This window comes from Plectrocnemia conspersa, unplaced genomic scaffold (assembly GCF_051122295.1).
Source record: "Plectrocnemia conspersa isolate PC_06_02 unplaced genomic scaffold, ASM5112229v1 ptg000005l, whole genome shotgun sequence".
Taxonomy (NCBI): Eukaryota; Metazoa; Arthropoda; class Insecta; order Trichoptera; family Polycentropodidae; genus Plectrocnemia; species Plectrocnemia conspersa.
Genome location: NW_028277169.1, coordinates 23250340 through 23271010, shown reverse-complemented (window position 1 = coordinate 23271010; position 20671 = coordinate 23250340). Strand labels below are relative to the sequence as shown.

Genomic DNA, 20671 nt, shown 5'->3' with positions numbered 1-20671 from the left:
AGTATTTTTTACTGACATTTTAGGCATGAAACGATTTGTTCTAAAACTTTTAAATTATCAATAAAAACAATAGTGTGAGTATATTACTGAGCAATTGTTGAATAAAATCGATAACAACACATCATTATAGGTTCAATGGAAGCACTTAAAAAAAAAACAAGATAAAAAATCACGTCGAGTTAGATCCTATGTCATGGTTTGCATTATTGTTTTCTTTGATTATAACGATGAAGTCTATCTATGAAATCTTATTACCACGTCGTACGGTCAATAAGGATGCAATATTTTGTTTTTTAATCTTCCGTTGTAACATTTTGTAACATGGTAAATCAGTACCAACTGTGTATATCAAACAGACACAAGGAAGTATTTAAAAACCAGACTGAATGTCTGGGAATATAATTCTAATAAGTAGTAGCAAAAAACTAATTTAAAACTATTATTGTATTAAGCAAATAAATGTTGCCAGATACATAGCTTATATAATATTAGTTAACCTATCTATATCTAGTTCACGCATTTGGCACATGCTCCATTTTTTATTGTCTAGCATTTTTTTAATTCCGGAATAGGATAATTTATTAGATAATTGCGTATCATGCGAACCTTTTAGAATACACACATACACATACGAGCTATAATCCTAGGTCGGCCACTGACGTGTCCACATGCAAAGACCACATGTGGTAACGTGATGGAAACCTGACACCGTCACAGGGGTGGGCACGGTTTCAGGAAAAAAAAAAAAATGAAAAAAAATACAAGCATACATACGCACACAAGCACGTTTACTGCCCAATGTCATAGTATTTATAAATTAAGAATTACCATAATCGAATTGATTTAATTTATGAAAGGGGGGAAATATTTTTTTTGCGATGGCAACACAGCGAGACTTGTAATTGTTATGCGACACATAATACTGGTATGAGATTGAAATTCGGGTTACAATAAAATATACTACACTGGTAATACTGCACAACATTTTTGCCACAAAGATTGGATTTCAGGTATATCGTTTCTTTTCCACACATAAAATACACTTTTTTTAAATATCGTACAAAACCAAAATACACCGAATCAACCCTTAAATGCCAAAGAAAGCAGCTGCTTTCTAATTCGACCGTGCGATCAAAACCAGCTAAGCAGCATTAAAATCACGCTAGGATAAGTGTGATCCAAAAAAATAGTCTTTTTCTTCCAATGTAAATTTACTATGTATCTGTTACTGTTACAAAGTAATCTACGTCTATAATCTGTTGATTGGTATATTATTATATTTGTATCCTTAACATAATTTTGAAATACTAAATTAAAATATTCACCTGAACAGTGGTCAGTCCAGTGGATTCTGCTAATTCTCTCTTTTCTCTTGGTGACGGATAGGGATTGTGTGTGTACCATTCTCTAAGCACCGATCGAGATTTTTCCTGTTTAGAAATACATACAATTTTAATACAAGTGCTTAAATATATTATATTAAATAATTGGTTACCTTAAAACAATAAGAAGTTTCTTCTCCATCCCATATGGTGCGTGGTAAGGGAAATTTACGTCTAACCCTATATTTTCCAACAGCTCCTAAGGGTCTTCCCCGTAATTTTTCAGCTTCTACATAGTGTGCTGAAAAATTAGAAAACATTTATTATACTGAATTAAATTTTTACATCATAAGCTAATCATCGAATGTGATATTAGCATAACAAGCCATAAACTATCGATTCAATGTTATCATTGTGTGTTTAAGAAGAATAATGAAATGTATGGTAATATAAAACATTAATATCTTATTGATAAATACACATAGTTAAATTTCAGATAACAATAATTAATAAAGCTCGAAAGCAAAACAATATTTTGTAATGCTATCTCGAATTTGGAAGGAAGGAAAAATTAATTCGAATAACATTTTGGCAGATATTAGCAGACCTGCCGAGAGAAAGGGAGGAGATAGGAGAAATTCCCAGAGTCCCTTCTCCTTGAGGGGCCCGACTCTGTAAAAAAATCATAGCAAGGATATATGTATAAAAAGAGTAAAATCTGACCTCAAATAATGAATATGAACTAAGCTACTGTTGTTTGAGATGTATGTAATGATGTATTTCAGGTATAAGTTCCTTCAGCCTTTTTTATACATACAAGAAATAAAAGGAGCGGAACATTGCCTTCAAAAGCACCTACTTTCTAGGTAGTACTTTCACAATAAACATTATTATTCAAAGAGACAGATTGAAGTTTTTGACGCAGTTAAAATTTCTTTGCAAATTATTGTTGATTTTATTGCTTTTTATTGTATAAAAAATATTGGACATGAGAGGAAATATTCAACAAATGTCAATTAGTAGCAGTAAATTTAGGTATTCGATCTAAAAATTCAGATTTAATACCCAAGGCAGAAACAAAGAAATAACTAAAAATCAACAGTAGCACCAGCTGAATTATCGATATCGATATCGATAATTTGACAACTGGATTTAATTTAGTAAAATAAATAAATAATACATTCAGTTTCATATTGTTATTTTTAAAAGAAAATCTAGATAAAACAGTCTCGAATCTATCCCGAAAATATTTTTTAAAATATGTCATTTCAGTAAAATCATATTGGAATACATTTTCACCAGTAGATACATATCATTTTTACCAATACCAATGAAAATATAAATTATCTAGCAGGTGCTAGTAATATTATATGATTTAAGCTTTTCTGTATATATTACATACTTATCATTATTAATTTACTTCCAATGTATAAATGTTACAGTGAATTGGTATTTTTTGGTAAAGTTATGTTTTCACTAGTAAAGTCCAAATACATTTTCACCAGTAAATATATATTTCTACTAGCGAAAATATAATTGAACTGATAGGCGCTAGTGAAATTATATGCTGCCCTAAAATGTCTATGAAACTTAATTTGACAGTTGCGAAACGTCCATTTGATGTTCAAACTCAAACCTAACTTAATAAAAGTTCTAACACTAATTATAGTTTTAGAACTTTTATTTGACCATGTCCAAAGAATAAACTAAGCCAACTCATCTCTCAGGGGAAAATAAACGGAAGAATAAGTACAGATAAACATCGCATCAAATATAGTTTGTCTGCATTTCGATATTACATTATGTTTTAAAAATATGATAGCTATCCTTACCAATATTACTATGGATTTCTCGTATAAGAGAGCTGATCAAGTATATTCAAACCGAATTTTGGTCAATAGGAGAGCGCAAAAATAATTATCACTTCTCAGAAGTAAAAAATTCACGTCAATAGCAATAAAATCGTGGCGGCACCGTCGCAGTGGGAACGCTCGGTAACGAGCGTTCCCACTGCGACGGCGACGCCACGATTTTATTGCTTTTGACGTGAATTTTTTACTTCTGAGAAGTGATAATTGTTTTTGCGCTCTCCTATTGGGAAAAATTCGGTTTAGATGCGTTTTATTCGATTCTCATTCGTAATATTGCTACAATTTTTATAATTTAAAATAATCAAGCGTTTTAATCGCGGTGGCACGATTTTATTGCTTTTGACCTGGACTTTAAAATTCACTATATGGCAACACTGAGCAGCAATGAAAACAGGATCAGGTAAATATTATGAGTAGATATTTTTAATAATTTTAAATGCATCATTTAAAAATAATCAGAAAATATGTCGCAACGGTGGCTAATTTTTATATTTATTTGAAGCATACAAAGGGTTAACTCGTACCTATTATTATTTATTCAAGAAATTAAAAGTTTGGTATTTAGAAATATATTATAAGTTAAGTACTTAAAAATAAAATAAATGATCAGTTAAATCATAAAAAAATGTCTTAGTGTAGATATTAGTCACTAAACTTAATATATTCATAAATATAATTATATTTTTTTCAAAATTTGATTTACAATATATATAATTGCATTTTTATTTTAAATAAATTAATTATATAAAAATACAAAGCAATTTTAGAATATTTAAAAAAAAATATAATTTATTATATAAAAACCCAAAGTAATTATAAAATTGATTTATAACTTTTTTTTAGCTTCAGATTATATTTATGGATTATTATTTGAGTAGACAACGTGAAATTTTGGGTATAAGAATCCGTTCAAAAATATTATAGTTTAGCAATTTAGTTAATTTTATGACATCTGTATAATTTTATTTTGTTTTAGTTAATTTAATTAATTTAACTAACATTTATTTTGCGATAACAATTAAATACTATTTGGGCGATTTATAAATTATATTAAAAAAAATAACCTTTCATGCCTAAAAATCATCATGGATATAATGTTAGTATAATATATTAATAGAATGTTAAAATTTAATATAAGTATTAAAAAAATTATAATGACGAAATGTTTATTGTTATTACTAGATTGCTATTCGTATTTTAATGATTTTTAATTTTCGAAAATTTACACCTTATTTATAAATCCCTTTCTGACGCACATGAATGACGATGAATGTGCAAAAATGTGTGTTTATAACAATAAGCAAGATAAAAAGCATGACAATTAATGTAAGTCAAGAATAATTTCAGAAAACCAATTATAAAAAGGCTCTTTATGAATTATAATGTTTTATGTTGTTGAAATTTTTACCTTATTTTCAGATAACTTTTCGACGAATGTGCAAGAATAAGTGTTTTTTTTAATAATAATGAGCCAAATAACATAAACTTCATGATAAATAATAACAGTCAATATTTTTTTCAGAGAACATGTTTTTCATAAAAAAATATGAATTTAATATTTTTATGCTGGATTACTGATTCCCATTATTTAAAAAAAGTCAGTTTGCATAATAAGTCAAATGTCTGGTTCTTAAATTTACGATCTAGTAATTGCATATTTTATAAAAATTGAATTTGCAACGGGCACGTGTGTATTTTATTAGTTATCAATGTCATTCATATTTTTATTGCAAATTGTAAGCAATAAACTGCTGATTTTAAAGTATTATTTTCAACGGTAAACTAAAGTGTCAGAATTGCAATATATGTATCTCATATAACGGAATATTAATGTATTTTTTATAATAAATTGAGATAGTGATATATAATTACTAGTAATTAGAGTATAGAAATGATTTTTATCACAATCGATGTATTTTCAAGTGAGTCAATGAATGCTATGGATCGAATTGCATTCGTTAAATTTGTCTACGATGATAACTTCTCGTGTTTAGAATTGCTGCTAAATTAGACTATAAATTGATATAGACAAATATGTCAAAAACGTCATTTAAATAAACAATATAGATAAATTTTTCACTACGCGGCCAATTAAACCTCAACATTTTATTTCAAGGTAAAATATACAATACAAGAGTAATTAAATTTTCGCATATTTAAGAAATATTGGCTCATTATGTAAAGAGTCCGGAAAAAGACAAAATTAAATGAAATACGTGGAAATTTTCATTCAGGAAAATATTTTTTTACATATTAAATATCTGGGTTCGAATTCCATTTAAAATTGTTTAAAAATTTCTATCATGTCTGAGAGATATGCATTATTGCTTATTATAAATATTATATACAATTAATTATGAGTTCCTACATATTTTTTTAATAGAAAATCGTTATTTTGAACACCCAAGAATTTGTAGAGCAAATAAATCTACAATGGTGACGAAAACTATTAACGTATATTACAGAATCAAAAACTAAATAACTGCATTAAATACCTTTAATTACATACATTCTTTGAGCTCAATACTCATTGTCTCGTATACGTTGTAACGCATTGGGCATACGCCTATCAGATATAGGCGTAAGCCCAATGCGTTACAACAGTGTAAATCAGTTATAATGAATTCTTATGTACAAGTAATACACATTATCCACCAGACTTTTCAGTTATATATGTAACTAATTATAAATTATTGTGTATTTTTATTTATATGCAATATATATCACTTTGCAGTTAGGACCGGTTTTTAATAATGGCGCATTTTTATAAATAAAAAATTGATGATGCTGCCGTGGCTGGAACCCGAGACTTCTGGGTTACCAGTCTAAATTTTACTGACTACGCTATTCCGACCTCATAACTATAAAAATAGTGAAAGATAATATTCTCAACAAATGTCCTTCGTTAACAACAAACCAATACATACCGGTACCACCATAAATTTAAGAGCACGTGATGATCACGCGTTGAATGGTATTTTTGTACACTGACTGTTGAAAATAAATGGACTGTGCTCATATGTAGAGATTAGTTTGCTGAGCTATTGGTTCCTGAGTCACGTAGCGGCTTAAATTTGTATTAAATTATATGTGTCATAAAATTTTGTGTTCCTGATTGTGTAAAAACTGTTTTTGTTTCGCTTTAACAATTATTGTGGAGCAAAGTACAAATTTCACTATCGATTTACATCAGCAAAAATATGTATTTATGCAGAAAAATAATGCAATCAATGACGAAAATTGTTGAATTACATTCATAATAAAGGTAATTTCAACATCGGTAATAAAAATACATGGCGCCGGTTGAATTGGCTCAGAATTATATACAATACAATGGCTAGTGTTATAAAAATATGAACGTCTAATATGTGAATCATACAAATTAACCAAAATATTGACAACCTAATTAAAATTTTACTGCCATGAATTTAAAAAAAAAATATAATATACTTTACAGTTCAGCTATAAATAAACCCATCTAGCATTGAGATTTTTCTATTCTAGTGTTTATTTACCAACCTTTGAGCCAAAGTGCTTGCAGCTTAGCATGATTATGAGGACTAAACGAGTGGCTCTCCAAGAGCCTGTATAATTCTTTGAAGTTCCCTCGGTGAAAGGCTACTGTGGCTTTGGCTTTGAGTACACTCTCGTTGCTGTGCAGTTTTTCGCATGCTGGCAGAGACCATAGAAACCTGCCTAGCCTCTCCACATTTCCGGCCTGTTGCAGCACCTGACGAAGACAAAAATTGGACATTAATCATGGGAACTTTCACGAATCAATTTTTATGAGACCGCTTAAGCAGAATAATTAATAGTAAAGTTGTAATAATTCATGCTTCATATGTAGAAAATAAAACGTTTTGTTAGCTTATATCAAATAAACATTCTAACTCAAAATCATCATGACATTTTTTATGTATATGTATGTATTTATACAGCAGAATACAATACATGAAACTTCCCGTTCAAATAGCATTTCAGAAAAGTGATTTTGATACAAATTCTTGCAACAAATAGAACATATAGGCATCCCAAGAAGCCATAAAAATGATCAATTAGTTTAGAAATCTATAATTATAATCTAGATCTGGCAAGTAAGTTTTAAATGAATAAAATACATATGTATATAATTACACTTATCCTTCGATTTACCCAGTACTTGTAAATATTTATGCGTTTTCACATTTAACATTTTTTTTCTTAAATACTTCAAATCAAACATATTTGGTTCAACACGTGTAGCGCGACGGTGTAAAAATGCATAGATTAAAAGCTTATGCCAACTTCTTGCATTTGACCTACATATTGAACCTCTTCCACTGCCCATGCAGTGTGTTTTGAGTTGCTTTGTGTATCGCTAAAGATTTTGATTGTTTATTTTATAAGTTAAAAAATATAAAGTACACGTAAATAGCAAATTTCGAATTATTCGATATTTTCTGGAACGTGTTAATCGCGTAAATCGAAGAATGAGTGGATTTGTAATAATCCATACTGATATTATGTGTTTTTAAAACTATATAGGGAAAATACAGTAGACTCCTCAATAGCACGGTAAATTGAAGACGTGCTATTTGAGTGCGTGTAGTTCGGGGGTTAGAAAATACTCATACTTTTTTTGCAATACGTACGTAGTGAGATATCTTCTCTTCGGCTCACTCACATATAAAGTAACGGGCAACAAAATGGCACGTCCCTAATTTACCGTGTTATTGGGGAGTCTACTTTACATCAAAAATAAGCGTGAAATTATAAGATTCTAACCCGATTATTTTAATATATTGTTTTACTATTATTCAATGCTCTGATATTTAGACAGTTATTTTAACTAAATTATGATAAAATTTGACGAAGTACAAATAATTTTCCATGCTTTTAAATAACACTAATGTAGACCTACATATTTATAGACAGTATTGCATTTTTTACATTGCCTTTATCCATATTAAGCCATTTCAAAAGCATAATTTTAATTCTTGTGCAACTGTGTGTTTTCAACAGTAGGAGCAATCAAAACTAAGTTAATAACCAAACAATGCGTTGTTTGTTGTATTTTACAATTGCAATAAATTTGGAGTTTATAGTAAATTAATCTGTTTTTATAAATTATGATAAACTAATGTATCATGTGATTGATTGTAATTATTAAATAAAAATTATACTTCAAAGACAATTCTAGTTATTGAATAGTTGGAATCTTCTACAGATATACATATAAACTACATCAATAAATATTTGTAATAAAAAAAATGTATAGTAGACTCTCTAATAACACGGTAAATTGGGAACGTGCATTTGGATGCCTGTTACATTATGTGTGAGCGAGCAAAAGGGAGAATATCTCACCCCTTATTGCAAAAAAAATAGTATTTTCTAGTCCCCCAACTACACGCACTCAAATTGCACGTCTGCAATTTACCGTGTTATTGGGGGTCTACTGTAAGTATAATCATAGCGAAATAATTCGTTCCGTAAAATATATTAAAAGACACAATAACAAAAAACTAATTATATTAATCATTAAGATTGCAATAATGATAATTTTATAAAAATAAATATTGAGCATATTTTTACAAGTTTTTTAAATATAATATAAATATAGATTATATCAAAAAATAATAACAATTTGTATGTTTTATAATATAAAATTGTATATAGTTTGTAAAAGTATTCGAAAAGCTGATTGCTGATTTCAATACTATTTTTTTGAGATGTGGGAGAAATATATAAAATCGCGACTTTAATTTAAAAAAAAGAATTTATTATAAATATTAAAATTGTGCTGCGCGGCCACAACTCATATTTTAACTAAAATGTCAGCTTAATAGGAATATATAAAAATAGTCTAAGCTGCGCGACTAAATAAATTTGTTTTCTTTAAATAAAATTACATTTTAATGAATTTATTTTCAAGAGTACAAAGTCCGTATTTTGATTACTGATATTATGATATAATAACTAGAAATGTTAGACTTTATAGTAATATTTAAATGTATGTTTAAGATTTATGTATGTATGAACTATATTATTATGTACCCATCACAATACCTCTTATCTATTAGTTATTTTATTGATGTAATTATGTAATCTGTTATCATTAACATAAAAACTAGAAAAAAATACACTATCATATAATTAATTATTTGCACATATACATACTGTACAAATATTTTTATTAATTATAAATTATTTATAATCCCTTGAGTTGTAAACACTCTACCAATACGTTAAAAATTCTTTTATCATTTAAAACTTCTGTATAGCAAAAAAAGCTGTATAGTAAAATTATTATCAATGAAATATAAATATTGGAAAAAAATTAAAAAATACATACATGGTCTGTAGATGAAATCTAAAACGGAACGTAAACTGCAAGCTCAAAAATTCGCTAATATTTGCAGTAAATCCTAAGGAGGAGGAGGAGGATATTCTCCACTGATTTATTAGAACAGTTAAGAAAAAAATATTGCGTTAGAAACCGTTGTGTTGAAAATACTATGACAACCAAATATCGTTATTAATAAACGAAGATTAAATTATCAACGACCGTGTATATTTAAATAATCATAATTAAAAATGTCGTGGTCGCGCAGTGATATTTTATGATTTTATTTATCTGTAATGATTTAAAAAATATTATTAGTGATTTTAAAAACGCATTATCGATAAGAGTGAGATTCAACGAAAGTGACATTAAGGTGCAAAGCGTTTGATAAAATAAAAAATAATAAAAAAAAGTGCTTTTTTAATTTTACTAAAGAAAGTTATATTAAAATATTATTTAAATTAAATTTAATGCAGCTTTTCCTATGCCATGAAGTGCATAAAAAATAAGCGAAATTTTATATCTTATGAAGAATAACTGAATAAGTAATATTTTTTTAATTCTAAGCGAAAGATTCTGGATTTTGCAAATATTTAATTAATGACATCAATGTCTGGTTTCTTCGATTATATTTTCCAATTGTTTTAACAGAAAATTTAAGGCCCCTTCGATAATCAATAATAATCGTGAGACAATTGTCAATAATAGCTGTTGCCACTTTACAAAAACAAAATAAAAAAATCCTTTTGAATTATCGGAAAATAAAAATTCCTCTAAATCGTTTTGCATTCTGCCCATTCCTATGCGTAATTGTTTCTTATCGGAGCGGATTCTTAGATCACCAAAGCAAACATAAAACCGCCGGCCGGTTAGAGTAATAGAAAATCGCAAAAAATGTAGGTTTTTTAATTCCGAGAACGTATGCATCATCATCTGCCACGGACACCTTCGTTTTTTTTTTATCTGAGTGTCTTCCTTTATATACGCAAAAATAAGTGTTCGTCATTCTCACACCCCAATTAAAACCTTCCAATAAGTATGCATATTAGGCATAAAACCACCTTATTATATGCAGCGTTATAAAAAGGCAGTGACAGCGTTATAAAAAGATTTGACATTTTTATCGATAAAAAAATACTAGTGATGAGTGTGAGATACAGGGACGGCATTTGGGGAGAGCATGTGGGAGCATCTGAATTTGTCCAGAAAAGTGCATGTTATTTGATAAGATACTCTTATTAAAATCTAAATATTAAAAAAAAACACTGAATGTGGTTGTTCTTTTTAATTTTTGTATTGCCCCCCCCCCCCCCTCTTGGAAAAAGCAGGAAGGACGTCAAAGAAAATCTAAAAAAAAACAATATATCGAAAATATTTTTTAAAATATGTGATTTCAATAAAATCAGATCAGAATATATTTTCACTGTTAGATATATGTATAACGTAGTTTTACCAGTGAAAATATATTTTATCTATAAGTTATATTTTCACTAGCGAAGTCCAAATACATTTTCACCAGTAGATATATATGATTTAATATGCTGCTCTATAATGTATATAAAACTCAATTTGACAGTAGCGAAACGTTTATTTGCTACTCAAACCCAAACCTAGCCTAATGAGAACTGTTATTAGGTCAAGTCTAAAATACAAGCTAAGCCAACTCATCTCTCATGAGAAAATAAGCGGAAGTAGTACAGACTGCATTTGGGTATTACACATTGTTTTAAAAATATGATAGCTATTTTTGCCGAAATTACTACGGACTTCTGATATGAGAGTATTGATCAAAGTATATTCAAATCGAATTTTGGTCAATAGGAGAACGCAAAAAATAATTATCACTTTTCAGAAGGCAAAAATTCACGTCAAAAGCAATAAAATCGTGTCGGTGCGACACGATTTTATTGCTTTTGACGTGAATTTTTGACTTCTGAGAAGGGATAATTGTTTTTTGCGTTCTCCTATTGGCCAAAATTCGGTTTATATGTTCCTTATTTAATTTGTAATATTATTATAGTCGTAGTATGAACGCTAGATTCAAAAGCAATAAAATTGTATTGTCGCCGACCGTTCCCACTGCGACGGCACCGACACGATTTTATTGCTTTTGATGTGAATTTTTGACTTCTGAGAAAGGATAATTGTTTTTGGCATTCTGATGTTGGTCAAAATTCGGTTTAGATGTTCTTCATTTGGTTATCACTCATTGAAAATCGTAATATTGTAAAAACATTGTGAATTAAATTGTAGATTTTTATCTATTTAACTTCTTATCATACCAATATTGCTATATTTTCTGTCGCGTTTTCTATTTTTTTTTATTTCTTAAAAATAAAAATATAAATGATGATGTCATATTTACGTAAGAATAAAGAAATAAAATGTTACGCAGATTGTGAATGTTTTTTAAATATTAAAAATACTGTGAAAAAAATGTGCTGGAACGCCGTTCCACCGCGTTACATTAGAAAAATGCCTCGTTTTATCCTTGTTGCAATAATCTTATTGTACGGTAGCTTTTATAATGACGTACGTATATGTATCTATCTTTTGAATTGACTTTGACCGATAACAATTAAAAACTTCAGTAATGTTTATAAAAATCTGAAATTCTGAGTTAGAGCTTTAACATAACTTATCCAGAAATATCCTAGGAATCCGTAACTTATTTTAACTTATAAGTACAACTGTGACATTAGATAAACTAGTATTTCTTATTAAAATATAAATTAATAGAATTTGATGACGATTTGAACCATTTGCATACTGATTGTGCTTGATATGGATAGTAGCATTATCTATACACGTTTGCACAAAATACAGGAATATTTAAATGAACTTTTTTGTACCGCATGTATGAATAACCATTGTGTTGATAATTTTGACTATGATTTGGAATTGAAAAGCTAAGAAGAGATGGATTATTGAGCTCTGTGGCAGATTGCTACACAATTGTATGACCAAAAACTGAGCGAAAGCTGCTTCGCTCTGAAGAGAGTCATAAGCTCATAAGCAAACATCGCAAACGGATGCTGTAACGTGTACCAAAATAGCTCGCCGGTGTAGGAATTCGAGCCGAGTCAGTTTGGTAACTCAAGCTCGTATTATTTTCGTTCCCCGGCACTGGCGAATGCGTGATTCTTGCTCAAAACAAAGGAGCGAGTCCAGTTTATGGAACGACAGCTGCTCTTTAGGATCGATCGGCTAAAGGATTTTCTGGAAAATGTAGCTTCGTCTTTAGTTATAATGTATAGTTTTGAAAACGTTAGCGGAGTACTCGTGTTACGTATTGAGTTTCCCAGGTCGCCAGATCGTCAGTCCTATTTCCGTACCGGTTACAAAATTAGAACGACCATTCGAAATGTTGCCAACTTGGTGGAAGACAACTGCTGACCAATTGGTTTGGAATAATAGCAGAGGACGCGCGAATGATATTCCCAAAAAATTTTCAAAATCTATTCTCAATACATTTTACAATATATTTGCTAAATTATGAACAACTTATGCTCATTTAATTATTAGTATTTTTCAATTAATTTTTATTTAAATATTTTTGTATTATAATTTACAGAATACAAAAAATATCCAATTTTTTTTAAAATTATTTTTTAAAAATAATTTGTTACTTGATTTATTTTATGTCACTGAGTGCAAATTTTATTTCAAACTACATTTTTTACTAAAAAATATTTCGCAAAACTTTTAATCTCCAAAATTAATTCCAGTCAATATTTATCTCTCCCTTCTTAGTCTCATTGATATTAACAATATCAATAATACAGTAAATAGATCTTAAAGATCCATGTATTAAATATTTTTATTCGACTTAGCAAACTATTTTTTAAATACTTTGCTTAATTGTAATAAATATAAAAATAAAATATGGATTCCTAAAAAAATATGTAATAATAATTTTGTATATATACTGTCTGTTTTAAAAATATGTATAAAAATCATTTGTAAAAAAACTATAATGCATGAGCAGTTCATAAATTGAATTGTGTGTTCAAATTCGATCAATAAAAGCTAAATATACTATAAGTTTTGCCACATATATAAGATTTATACATTTATAGAGTAATTAAGGATATAGTATCAATACATATGGGGGGCGGAGGGGCAGGCCGCCCCGGGTGGCACTTGCTTGGGGGCGGCATATTCGCGATGCAATCGTTTAGTGTGGTTCTTAACCCTGAATAAACTAAAATTTATGAACATCTACGAATAGCAAGAACTTAACAATAATAAATTTATTATTTTAAGAAATGCTGATTTTATGACCCTGCAAAAAAATGTATGGGGGGGGCGGCAATTTTAAGGATTGCCCCGGGCGGCACATACCCTAGTTATGCCGCTGCATATACCTTATTTTTACACATCTTTGTAGCAAAATTAAAGGTAATCAAAATCATGTATTGCATGTAGTATTACTCAGCGCATAATTTGCCTTAAAAATAAGATAAAATCGACTATATAAAAAAAATAGTTTTACATAAAGCTATTAACATAAATATATTATGTATATCAATTCATTAACATATTAGATAATATTAATTATGTTATATAATACACACTGTATGATAGCAAGCAATTCTATATCTATAAATACTTATTATTATAGTAATAAATATAGACAAATATACGAATTTTATGTTGATTTATAAACTGATACTACAGATAAAAATAAAATTTAAAAAATGTAAAAACGTCTAAATTAATAAAATATAGCTTTAATTTTGTAGTAGTAAAAAACATTGCTGTTTTGTCATATATAAAAAGTAAATGAAAATATTACACTGCGCAGCTAGTACAACATGAAAACAATTTGTAAGAATAAGAGATTGTAATATATGAAAATTGAATCATATCAGAAGCTTTGTCTATGTCTGTAAGAACAATACATGCACTTTTATGATTAGAACATTATGCTTCATTGAGTCATATCCGACGCTTCTTTGAATACAAATAAAAACGTCTAGCATATATCAATGAAGATAAGATATAAAATGTCTATAAATTGAAATCTTATTTATTAGTACGAAAAAATATTTTCAATATCAGACGCCCAATATAATTAAATAGTAAAAAAAAACGTTACATATACTAGATCAAATTTATTTATTGTAAATATTCTGTTGCCAACTGCAGTTGCAACTTTGAAAATCAGTGATATTTATTTTATATTATATATAATCAGTGGCGTAGCTATGGTAGGGCGGAGGGGGCGGGCCGCCCCGGGCGGCACTTGCTTGGGGGCGGCATATTCGCGATGGGATCGTCTAGTGTGGTTCTTAACCCTGAATGCACTTAAACCTATATAAATCCACGAATAACAAGATCTTAATAATAATCAATTTATTATTTTAAGAAATGCTAATTTTATGACCCTGCAAAAAATGTATGAGGGGGGCGGCAAATACCCTAGCTACGCCACTGTATATAATTATAAACTATTATTACAGCTTACAATTTCAGATGTCATTATGCACTCCTTAGATTGGGAAAATCTAGAAAAACCTAATCTGTCATGATCGATCGCAATTATAATTATATAATAATTATTATATCCGATCTCTCAGACACTTGAAAAATACTATGGTACATTTGAGATTCGAACGCTCTTTTAAGATATTTGTCACTGACTATTATATTGTGCTGATTAAGATATAAAATGTTCTTCAAATTATTAAAATCTCTTTTTTTAGTAAGAAAAAATATGTATGAAGGCACTAAATTATGCTACACTAATTATAATACACTAGAGGGCAATAAAATACGAAATAAATTCTAATGGTTTGAGATTAACATACATATATACTGAGGGACTGAATAAATTTGTGGTTGAAAATGAGATTACTTATTATTCCTAATCATATCGTAAGCTTTGTCTATGTCTGCAAGAGGAATACCTGTGTTTATATGATTAGAAGTTTGTACTGCTTCTTTGAATCATATCAGACGCTCAATTGAACTTAAATAATAAAGATATAAAATATATAACTAGATTACAAAAATATTGTTTTATTATTCTTGGAGATCGGAATTAGTGATTATTTTATAATAATAATTCCGATCGATTATCACAGATTTAGTTTACCGAGATTTTCTGATCTCACGGATGAATATCGTGATGATTAATTGAATATATCTGGTATTGAAAATTCTGTAATAATGAGCTATTCAGCTCATAGAGAATATTATAATAAAAATTATATTAAATCTTATTTTTGTAGTAAGAATAAAATATTTTTTTTAGTAGGAAAAAATAAAGGCATTGAGGGTAACATAATCTATCATATAATAATAATTAATATTAATTGAATGATTTGAGATAAAAAATATATGACGACTGAAGGAAGGGGTTATGATTCAATTACATATTTGTGGGCGATAATGAGATTGCTTATTTATATATTTATTCACTTTCCGTCATCGCAAATCAAATCGGAGGCTTTGTCTATGTCCGCAAGATGAATACCTGCGCTTTTATGATCAGAGCTCGTTACTGTTTCTTTGAATCTATTAGCCTGGCCTGATTATTTATATATTATTTCCTTAGCACGAAGAAATATTTTTAAAAACACTTAGAGGCAATGGAGTACAAAATTACTTATCAATGATTTGAGATTTAAATACAAGAAGAAGCGTTATTTTAAATCATATTGTAAGCTCAGTCAACATGAGTGATTTTGTGATTAGTATAAATTTAAATAAAAACTTCATTCAAATAAAGATAAGATATAAAATTTCTAACCAAATTATTGAAATCTAATTTTTTGGCAAGAAAAATTATTTGTAAATGTAATACGAAATCAATTTATATTTTATTTTTACCACTTTCCGTTTATTTAAATCTGAATAATATCGGAAGCTTTGTCAATGTCAACAATGGCAGTCTGAATATTTAAATATTAGGACAATTTATTTGATTGAATATTAATAATAATTATTGAAAATTTATTTTAAATTTTATCTAGGGGTTTTAAATTGTTTTATAGTGTGTTAATAAATTACTTGGGTGACGAAAATGCCGTAAAGTTAATTCTACATCATTTTTATTATTGTTGTGCAACCATTAACAGGTGTTAATTAATGTAAACGAGCAGTAATAAAACAACTTTTTTAGTAGAAAATTAAGATTTTTTGATATTCTTACCTCGCAAACGCACGCCACCTGGTCTTGGGTGAATCCAAAACTTGGAGCGGGGGCCGCAGGCGCTGGGGGCGCAGCCTCTCCTGCGCTGCCCCCGTACTGCCACTCCAGCATGGCTGAGCTGGTATATACAGCCGTGGCACAAAACTTTATTCACACCATGTTCGAGATTTATCACTTGAGAATCACAGCTTCATATCACTGATTGATAAAAAAAATCGATGAACCGGTGAATCTAATGTACTATATTTTTCCAAAATCATCATACATCCATCTTTTTTTATTTTCCAAATCAATACAAAATTCAAAACTCATAAATAAAATTTAAAAACACATAAACAAATATCAAAGCTTTTTGCATGCATTTTATTTTTGTATAATCTTCAACATATTGTGCCGATTTTAAGAACACATGTGGCACATCCGATCGAAACATAGTTTTTGTTTCCTCAGGAAGATCCTAAATAAACAAATCCTACTTTGTGAATTACTTTGCGCTCGAAATGTGACATTTAAAATTATTGTCTACTCATTGTGGCGTTAACAAATATTTATCTTATTTTTTGCATATTTTTGAAACTGGTTGTCCATCCGTCGGATAGAGGAATCATAGTCTTAAAAAAATCAGAAACAGGTTTTCTATGATTTCCCCTGCTTCCTCGATAAATTATCGAATAATAATCCAAATAGTTAAAGTTTATCAATTATAGGAGTTACTCTTATTAACCAGCCTTATCTAGATTACTGCTATATTGGCTGCTAGATTTTTGCCACAAATACAATAAATCAAGATTAATTTTATACGGATGATAAAAATAAAATAGTGGAAAATTGTTGTACAGTGACATTATTGATTAGAGTGTAAATATGTTACTTAATTCTAACCAGCGGCGGCTACAGCAATACAAATTGAAAGATTGAAAAACATCTATATTACAACTAAAATATGTACTATATAAGATATTATATTAAACAAAAATATTTTTTTTATAGCACCCAACGCCCGAAATCCTTTATAACTATTTCACAATGAAAAAATCTGGAATCTAATTGATGTTGTTTACAAAGTTAATCAAAGCTAAGCTCCTATACATTTTTTTCATTATTTTAAAAATAAGTTCATCTGTGATTACGGATGGCCTTCAAGATATATTTTTTCATAAACATCTTTTAAAACAAATTACTGTTTAAAATATTTTTTTTAAAAAAGAACTCTTATTAAATATAAATTAATAAGTTAGAAATATTGATGATCACTTTTCCCGGATAATTCACAGTGGATTTTTTATATCAATGGAGTATTAAACAGCTTCCTATTTGCACCTCAATGTCAAATTATATTTTATAATCCACATAGTCCTAAGTTAGGAGATTGTATCTATATATATTCTCTAAAAACAATGATATCGAACATCTACCTGTTCAAAAACAACGATTACATACAAAATATTTTAGTAATAATTGCGTTGTATGTGTTGTATTATTTTACCTAAGCCAAAAAAATGCTTGTAATATAAATTATTTACACTTGAACCTACGAATGTCATGATGATATTCTCTTTTCTCTCATCCATTCATCTCTTTCTCTCTCTCATTATTTATTTTTAAACCCACATATATTATAAGATATATATATATACATTCACAATATTAAACACGTTTTCTCTATTATTTTACTTACACCGGGTATTTAGTCACAACAATCACAAACGTCACACGGGTACGTCGGCACTGACACTATTGTAAATACAACTGGGCGACAACTCCCGGCTGAAAGCGACCGGTGGAGTGAGCCGAGGGAGACCGGCCGAGACGTCCGCACGCGCAGTAGCCGTACTCTCACTGGCCGAAGAGTTTCCTCAACCAATCAGCGATGAGCCGCGTGACGTCACGCCCACTCGACCCTCTCCATTGCACTGTCGTATGTATACTTTATTCGCTCTTGGCTGTTTTTCTTCCCTTGAGTAAATATGATTTTATAATAAATAAGCAGATTGATGTTTATCAATATGACCATTGAATATATATACTTTTATTTTTGTGTTCCATTGTAACCTAACGGGTGTAAGCCCAATGCGTTACTACGGGGTAATCTGTACCAATTGGGTAAGTCAATCATACATCATTACCCAGAAATTAAGTATTAACCACCAGACTGAAAGTCTGGAAATTAGCGACATCAATTATTATGTGTATTATAATTTATAATAAATATATATTTGCAAATAGGGTCGGTTTTTATAAATAAAAATTGAAGTCAGCTGCAGTGGCTCGAACCTATGGCTTCTGGGTTAGCAGTCTAGACCTTACGGACTACGCTATTCCAACATTATATATGAATGTATATGTATATACATACATATGACCAACATTTTTTTTATGTTTTTTTTAAATGAAAAGTAAGTAATTAAGAGTAAAATTATCATTTACAGCAAGATTGTAGTTCTGTTCTTGTTCGTGTTATTGTCAAACATATACGTCATACATACATAGCTTATCATAGTTTGTTTTTTATTATTAAAAAAATATTTATTCTGTTTCTGTAATGAATTGAATACTTGGGTAAGAAATTAATCTTATTTCTCCGAAACAATATGATTGGCTGTATCAAAGCTTATTAGAAAAACTATCTAATGTTGGAAGGAGTGTTTTTTTTTTTAGGAAATTAGGATAAAATAATAGTGCAATAAAAGTACTGATTTAAAATAAAATAAGCTATACTTTACTAAGAAAAATTGTCAAATACATATTAAAAATAATATTTAAAATATCAAAAATTAGGAGAAGGAGAAGGATAAATGCTGTTCTGGCTTAAAGAATCTGTTGTAGAATTATGTAAGAAATTTATTTTTTGCATATTGAATTTTATTGAAAAATGTTATTCATAAAAAAATAGTGATTTATGGTAATAATAATAAATACGTTTTTTTTAATTTAATAAATTATTTAAATGCCTTTAACTATTATGGAACAGAAGATTTTTTTACTCGATAAAAATATTTTACTAGATAACATGCTGAAAAATACTATAAAATATAGCGCAAGATTATGCTGTAAGACTTTCAATCATTCACGCAATTTTTTATAATTTAGTAGTAATATTAACGACCGTTTTGGGAAAAAATAAAAAGAGAGATCAATTCGTTTCAAAAACATTATATTCCCAACAATTGCAACCAAATAATTGCTTAATAATTAGAAACATTGCACGGACATCCTAATGGCACATATGTCCAAATCTATTAATCATTTATAAGTATCGCTGAAAAAACTAATCTTTGTTTGGAAAGGACGCGCGTTAGACAATACATACTATTCTTCTTCGACACTAATTACCGATCTCCTAAGTGACTTTCTGGTCCGTTTTAATTTTGGCATGAACACATTTTGATGATGTGTTCAAGAAGCGATGCAATTTGCTTGCAAACATCTTTATCTGCGATTTGCCAGAATTGTCATAATAGCCCATTTTTGTAAATACAAATTTGAGTTTACTGCCGTGACTCGAACCCATAACTTCGGTACGTTATTCCGGTCTTTAAAAATGTTTAGATATTATCATGCGGGTGAAATGAAAATAGTATTATAATTTTATTCATTCCTTTTCAACTAAAATATACATTGTTTTTGTTATTTTTACATAGCTTACGATGTCGTATTTGAATTAGGCAGATTGTTCTAAAATATGTGATTTGAGACTTACATACAGAATATGTAACATTTTGATACATATTTACGAGTACGAAGCTATTTAAATATAAACAGTAAAATATTTTGTGCAACCGAAAAGAAGCATAGTATACAGGTGAGCAGTAAATGACAATAAAAGGGGCGGCGCCGAATTGACTACGCCCATGAACCGTAGGTAAAACGCCTCACCTGAGTGGATGTACCGACAAAACACAATATTTGAACAGTTCATCATATTTTTGCAAAGTTTGACGAACGGAAATAATTGATTTTTACAAATCAAAATTTGAAGCACTAATGATCAATA

The 20671-nt window shown here is 29.0% G+C and overlaps 1 protein-coding gene across 1 annotated transcript in view; it reads right to left on the bottom strand.

Annotated features, from left to right (window-relative positions):
• The window catches only part of LOC148235208 (homeobox protein six1b-like), a 36322-nt gene extending 17803 nt beyond the window's left edge, over positions 1–18519 (bottom strand). Inside the window, exons 1-5 of the mRNA XM_088186280.1 lie at positions 18356–18519; positions 16678–16875; positions 6713–6923; positions 1496–1623; positions 1326–1430 (exon numbers count right to left, since the gene is read on the bottom strand). Coding sequence (XP_088042406.1) covers positions 1326–1430; positions 1496–1623; positions 6713–6923; positions 16678–16788 — 555 coding nt within the window. The 5' untranslated portion in view covers positions 16789–16875; positions 18356–18519. The remainder of the gene's footprint in view (positions 1–1325; positions 1431–1495; positions 1624–6712; positions 6924–16677; positions 16876–18355) is intronic.
• Positions 18520–20671: the final 2152 nt, after the last annotated feature.